General features: G+C 32.1%; 1 protein-coding gene across 2 annotated transcripts; it reads right to left on the bottom strand.

Annotated features, from left to right (window-relative positions):
* Positions 1-3,235: 3,235 nt before the first annotated feature.
* LOC111367420 lies at positions 3,236-6,994 on the bottom strand. 2 transcript variants are annotated; one of them, XM_022988277.1, is made up of 5 exons: positions 6,635-6,994; positions 5,943-6,136; positions 5,564-5,600; positions 4,113-4,726; positions 3,236-3,662 (listed from the first exon to the last, which is right to left on the bottom strand). In XM_022988277.1, the coding sequence occupies exons 1-5, from the start codon at positions 6,936-6,938 to the stop codon at positions 3,402-3,404; spliced, it is 1,410 nt and encodes a 469-aa protein (XP_022844045.1). In that variant the 5' UTR covers positions 6,939-6,994; the 3' UTR covers positions 3,236-3,401. The 2 variants fall into 2 exon arrangements, with proteins under 2 accessions (XP_022844045.1, XP_022844046.1); XM_022988278.1 differs by having other exon boundaries at positions 5,564-5,597; positions 6,635-6,991.
* Between the last annotated feature and the right edge of the window lie 579 nt (positions 6,995-7,573).

Consider the following 7,573-nt stretch of genomic DNA (forward strand, 5'->3'; position numbering starts at 1 on the left):
AGAATATCATCTACATATGCACAGGAAAAAATACAATTTTATCTTGTATCTTCTTATAGATATAGGATTCGTCAAAGTTCCGATTAAAATCAAATGTCTTAATCACTTTGTTGAATTTCTATCCAAGATCTTGATGTCTGCTTCGATTCATAAATAGATTGCTGCATCTACATCATCTACAATCTCCTTATATGAAGTCAGATCATCAACTTGTACTATGGAGATCACCATATTGGACTCTCCACTCAACAAGTACTTTGAAGGTGAATTGATAATTTTCGACTTTCTTTAAGGGACGATTAATCGAGGACTGTAGCATCATTTGGAACGTAGTATTTTTTTTAATGTTGGAATTACCATTAAGTGATGTCATTACCTCCTCGTTACCTTCAACGTTCTATCGATCTATTGGATCAGATGACTACTCATGTCTCCTACACAGATCACGTTGTCCAGGTGTTTACTTGACACCATGGAATGTCTGCCCCAGGTTGTGTTCCAGTAATTGATGAGATAAAATTGCTCCCACTCATTTCTTCCAACACGACCTTATTCTTGGGATAAGATCATTAATATATATCCTCTAGGACGGTTGCATTTGGGTTAACAAAAACCTTTCTATCTAGAGGACTATAAAAATGATCCCTTTGGTATCTTTAGGATATCCTACAAACATGTATATTTCTAATCTAGATTTCAACTTTTCTGCCTTCTCTTACAGCACATAAGCTGGACCCCCCCGAATCTTGGTTGTGATGTAAGTAGAACTTGAATCCATTCCAAAATTTCAGAAGAGTCTTGAGAATAGACTTAGAAGGAACTAAGTTAAAAATATATCAAAATGTTTTCAGTGTATATCCCAAAATGAGATAGGTAGAGTAGTGTTTCTTTTTTCTGAAATGCCATTCCTTTTGGGTATATCATGCTTATTCAAATAAGAAATAGTACCATTTTCTATTAAGTGTCCCTGAATTCTTCCAAGAGGTATTCACCACCTCGATCCGATCGAAGTGTGTTGATACCCTTACCCAAATGTTTCTTGATCTTAGTCCTATACTCTTTTGATTTCTCAAAAGTATCTGACTTTCAAGACATTAGGTAAATGTATTTGAATCTAGAGTAATCATCTATAAAGAAATACACATAGTTATCCTTCTCAGTTATACTCACGGGTCTACACATATCAGAATGCACTAGTTCCAATACATTTTTGGCTCTATCCTTTTATCAAAAAATAATGTCTTGGTCATATTGCCTTCCAAACAAAAACTCTTAGACTATCAATGGTTCGATCTTAACCGAGTTGAGAAAACCATCTCTAGTTAGTTTATATTACTAGTATGATGTGATATTTTATGGAGTACAACAGTAACCTTTTATTTCATATGTGGAATAGTTTAAAATATAAAGATCATTAATCAAATGTCTAGCTCAAAGAGGAACTTTATTCATTAAAATGCTAAGCGTATCAAACGCCGATTTTATAGAATAATTCTCTTCTATTAAATTGAAAATAGAAACAAATTTCTGCTTCATTCGCGAGACATATAATAGTCTTTACGAATTATATGCCTTCCACAATTAAGATAAAATACTCTTATACTCTTGCTAAAACTCTTGTTTGTGTGCCAACGATAATTTTAAACTGGCATTCATTGAGTTTCTACTTTCCTGAATCCCTCACGTCAACAAATAGATATAGTGGTTCCAAAATCTACAACTCATGAATTTGTAGTATCGACTACTAAAAATTACTCGGTAACGAAAAACTTCACCCGCACTTTGCTTTCTAGCTGGTGCACCTGGGCAGTCTTTCTCCAGTGTCCTTTTCGATCGCAGTTGGAACACTTGTCTTAAGGCTTTCCATCTACTTTTAATCTTTTGTTGCTCTCATGTCTATTGATAACTTTCTTCCTCTTCTTTCCAAATTTGCCTTTTGGCTTGGAACTAGATGAGCTACTGAATGATACATGAGCATCGCCATTATACAATTAAGATCGCCTTCCACATTACATCTCTATCATTAACTAAGTCAATGGATCTTCATCTTGTGTAAGTGATAATCCATTGTAAACTATGAAAAATTATCTAGTAAAGAATTCAGTACTATATCAAAAACTAAGTATCCTTAACAGACGTTGCATCCAAACTCTCAACCATGTTTGAAGTATGCAATCATAGTCAAACTATGAAACTTTACAAGCATTCTGAATTTCATGTGGATGTTCTAAAATGCACAAATGAATTCAAAAAAACGTTCCTACTATAAAAAAATAAAATAAAAAAATAAAGTGTATTTTGGTAACCTTTTTTTCCCCCCTTTTTTCATTCATTTTTTTTTTGTAAAAATATCTATTTTTTATTAAATTATAAAATTTCTTATGAAAAATTTATAATTAAATTTAAATATTTTATTTTTTATTTTTAAAAGTATATTATATTAATAATATTGAATATTTAATTTATTGTTTATCATATATACGTACAATTTTGATTATTATTTATTTGATTAAGGACTAAAATTTTTATTCTTTAAATTTTTTTTATTATATGAAAAGGGGAATTATTGGAATCAACACCTCGTATGTGAGAATTTTACACCATTGTACTAGATCTACGCGAATTCCATTTCAAATAAAAGTCTTTTGAATTCTACAAAAGTTAATAAAAAATTTAAAAAGAAAGTCCATAGAAGATTACAAAAGACTTCTACTAATACTATACAAATCTATAAAAGATGTACGAAATCTACAAAAGTCATCACTTAAAAAAATTTCGTCAAAGTCTTCAAAAGTCTACTTCAATTGTAATTCCTGTGCTATTTTAATAATTATACCTTTTTATTTTAAAATAAATTAGAATTATTTTTTGACAGATGATAGGTCTAGTCCCCAATTTTCAGTATCAGAATTTTTGGAGTGACTAATTTATTCTAATCTTGCTTTTAATTGAAAGCATAAACTTGACAATGATTTGGCTACTATGATTGCCAGAAAATAGACTATGAAGTATGAACTCTTTTGACATTGTTTTTGCTTCCTGCAGATGAGTTTTTGGAGAAAGTTATTTTAATTTTGATTTGAAAACTAATTTTTAAAAGCACTTCTTAATTTACAAGAGCTTCTAAATAAAGTCATATTGAATTAATTTCCTCTAAAAAATCTTCTAACTAAAAGAAGCACTTTTATATAGTTAAACCGGTCCGAAAGCTGCTTTTAGGTCTAAAAAGACTATGTCAAAAGGGCCCTAGCTAGATGAATATTCAAAATACAATTTTCTATGAATTTTACTGATAATATAACATAATAGAAATATGATCCGCTCTAGCTACCAATCAAGCAAAGGTTAACATATAGATAAAAATCTATCGTTTCGTACAAAAATAGACAAATTTGAATAACTCAATCTTTTTTGAGATATTCATTAGGCGGTAAATTTCCAAGTCTAGTGGAATTGTTATAATCTTGAGGAAAATGATCTACTAATCCAGGAAGCACCAATGCAGCAATCCTAAATATTTTCATGAACCACCCTTCTTTGTATTCCAAACCCTTCCTCCAAGGCAAAATCAAACTCCTAATCAACTCGAAAACCGCGTTTAAAATCTTCGGTAAAATGTAGAGGAACGAGAAGTAGTTTTTATTTGGTTCTTCCTCTCGAAACTGCATCTCAGTCGAAGCAAGAACTGTGTTAGTTTACATACCAAACTCCATGCACAATGAATTTTAGAGATATTTTTTAATGAAGGTAGTTTAGGTATTTAAAGATTTTTCTTTTAGAAAAACTAAACAAAAACTCAAATTTCTACAATTTTCAAAATAAAAACAAATATATCCATACTAGTTTATTATCTTAGAGAGTGTCTCTATTACTCCCTATGAGTTTTGTCTTCATATATTTTATTAAAACTTGGAGTCCATCTTAAAATGTCAATCTTATTAAGAAGAGTAGCTCAAGTCTTTATATGTTCAACTGTATTTCGGTATTTAATCGATGTAAAATTTATTCCTTAGCATATTTAACATAGATATTTTTTACCGTAAAAAGCAAAAAATACATGTAAGTAAAATTATCTTCTATTTACAATATCAATATAAAAAATCAAAACTCACCTGTCCCTTGTAGCAGCTGTTGAAGTATAGACATGCCCCAAAGTGCTTAAACAAGAATGTTTTATCATCGTAAGGCAACCTAGGCACAATATCATTGCAATAAACATACCTTAAATACTTCACTTTAAATTCTCTCAATTTTTCCTTCATATAATCCCCAAATTGCTTATTTCCCACTCTTGGCTGACCAAATGTGTATACTTCTTCCAATCTATCCAACAACATTTCTTCTCCATGCATAGTTAATATAGCTACAAATAATATTGCCAATGCCCCTCCAAGGCTGTGACCTGTCAATATAAACTTGGCATTCTTGTTATCATGGATTCGGGTTTTTAGATTTTCTCTTATTGTGTAATAGGCAAAGAGTTTTTGGTTTGAGTTCAATTGGATTTTCTCAGGCCATCCTTCGTTCTTTTGTAAACCTAGAGCTTTTAGGAATCCTCCGTGGATTTTTCCGATGCCTGGAAACTCATACCATGAGATGTCGACGTCTGTGCGCCATGCGTTGGTATCAAATGGTCCTGTCCCTCTAAATGCGACCACGATTAAGTTATTGCCGGTGCTTGTGTCTTCGAACATAATGGCTTGTGCGGTGTCCATTTCCTCGTAATCTGGAAAAAATTTGGTAGTAATAGTTTAGACTTTTAAATTAAATCTAATGCGTTATGAGAATCAAAAAAATAAATAAATAAATAACCCAAGTATTCAATTAATCTTCATCCATTCGAGCAACATTGGACCATTTTTATTAAAAAAAAAAAAAAAAGGATAAAAATGCAGTCAGAAATTTCGCCATTTTTATCTCAAATCTTCAAATGGTTTTGTTTCATAAGAAGTTAAGGACATAAGTACTATAATTTAAAAAATAAATAAATAAATAAAAGAAAGATCTAGAACATTAACAATTAGACAGTCGTGCAACAAATAAAGACTTGAAGTGAACAAAATTACAGTTATCTCTAACTTCGACCTAATGAATACTTGTTTAACCTCAATTAAATCCAAGTACATTTTTTAGCTTATCCAAAATCCTTAAGAGTCCCTATGTAGATTAGTTATCACCGCCCCTGGCCTTTTTTTTTTTTTTTTTCCAAAAATTGCATTTCGCAACAGTGTTATAATAGAGAATGTATGGGTAAAAATAAGAAAAAATTTGGATTTCCAAGGTTTAACTGCCAGCATATTCAGCTCATTTCCTTACTTGAATGATTCATAAAAGTGGAAATGGCTGAAGCATTTTTCGAGAGTTCATAAACCCATAGTAGAGTAGTGGTCAGTGAGTTGAGTATAAAGTCGTGTAATATTATTTTATTGAAAAATGTGTGATTGAAATGGAGCCAAATCACTATTCAAGAATGCATTTGGATGAAAAAATGGGCTCAAACAAAGGCTAAGCTAAGTTTCATGGCAGTGGGTTGTGTTTTAATTAATGATAGCGTCTTACGTACCGTTCCAAAAGTTGTAGAACTCCATGAATTTCATCTGCTAATTGGGAAAAAAGAAGAAGAATATAAATCAGTGATGTACTGTGTAGTTGCTGGTAAGAGAGAATGAGTAAAGTTACATATTTACAGAGATTTTTTTACCTAACCTCCAAGAAAAGAACAAAGGTAAATGCAAGATTAACGACGGCGGAAATTAAGTAAAACATTCGAGACCCTATTCCACAACACCAAGTGGATTGATAAGATTATCCTTCCGAGTCATGTGCAAGTCGAGCTATTGCAATTGAAAAACTAAAGCTTTCTAATCAAATGGGAGTGTATGTGTCTACTTTTAAAAGGTCGGAAACTTCAATGAATGGGGACCCCAGATGCAAAATATTACCTGCCATTTATCTCTAATTACATTTTGGACGAAAGCTTTATTTTCGTAGGATAATTTTGATGCCATCATAGCCAGGGATGGAATGTATCGGTTATCACCATTTTTAATGCTCCCGTCTAATTCTACCCTGGTGTCAAGATTTCCAACAATTGATCTGAAATTTGGTGATGAATTGTCTGGTCTCACCAATCTTCCTGCAAACCATATTAAAATGGAAAGTATTAGATTAGATCGACCATGAGAAAACTTAAATTAATATTGTTTCTTTCCAATGGTTTAAGTTTTTAAATGAGATGATTTGATATCACATCAAACATTCAGACTGGATAGGGATCTCGAATTCAAGTCTCGCCTTCACTAGTAGATCCAAGATGAATACTAAGCACGGATGGTGAAAGCAACCGTCGAGTGGCCGACCAATATAAGGAAAAAAAATTTGATGAGGCCAGCACAGGCGGTCGCTGGTGCTGGATTCGCCGGTGTTCACCGTCATCATTGTAAAAATTATGCATAGGTGTGATTTCAATTAATATGTTTATTTTTTGTACTTAGAACAATAAACAATATTTTGATTTCCTTTTCTTGTCGCTACTGTCTAATCCACCTAGAGAAAGTGACAAATTTATCCACTAAAATTTTGTTTTCAATGCATGATCAATGTAACAACATAGAAAACAAAGAAGAACATATACCTGTTAGCAAATTCAAGAAAAGCGTGCAGTAGCCACCATTACACGATGGATAATTTAGCCAGAGCTCTAGCAGTGACCCTATCTTTGCCACGGGCCCTTTCAACCAAAGAAAGAGCTTCTGCATCACGACTGAGACAAAGATGATCCATCGATGTCGAAAGCCTCTCACGGTGGCCTCTTCCGGGGCGTTGAAGAAATTCCTTTTTTGTAATGCACTTGAATACAAGATTCTGATGCAATCCAGGGGACTGGCTTCTTCTGGTTTTAGAACCAGGTAGTCTTTGCAGAAATTTTCATCTGCCATTATTTTGAAGGAAAGAGAACTTGATGATAACAGTTTTTATATTCAACCATGCTACACTACCACAAAATTTGATACATTGGTTGAGACAATACACTCACATGAGAGATCGGCATTATTTTATTTGCACGGGACCCACATCTTGACTGTGAGTGTATTATCCTTTATGTCAACCATTATGTTTGTTTCACATTTTCCTTTTATATTGGCTCTGACAATGATTGCTTAACAATGTGGCCTAACCTGATAGTTCCATTACTTAGTAATAAAGACGGTCATTATAATAATTGAGACTGTAGACTATAGTTGTCAAATCTGAAGTAATAATAAAAAAATGAAATCAAAGTCTACTGCCCATGGCCTTAGTTGATTTGAAGACTTAAACGTTTGCCCCCATTTTACCCAAATTTTAATAGTTGGAATAGTATTTATTTGAAAAATATATGGTTGAAAAAGATTGAAAATTTTTTTATTTACGTGTAATACTATTTTATAAAAGATTGTGTGATTGAAAATAAGAAAAAAAAAAAGAATGAGAATAAGGGTCAAACGGGCTTAATTGTCGGTACAATATTGGATATTATGGTGCATCAAAATAGTTAAAATACTGTTATTCTTTTTTTTTTTTTTTTTTTTTG

This window comes from Olea europaea, chromosome 18 (assembly GCF_002742605.1).
Source record: "Olea europaea var. sylvestris chromosome 18, O_europaea_v1, whole genome shotgun sequence".
Lineage (NCBI taxonomy): Eukaryota > Viridiplantae > Streptophyta > Magnoliopsida > Lamiales > Oleaceae > Olea > Olea europaea.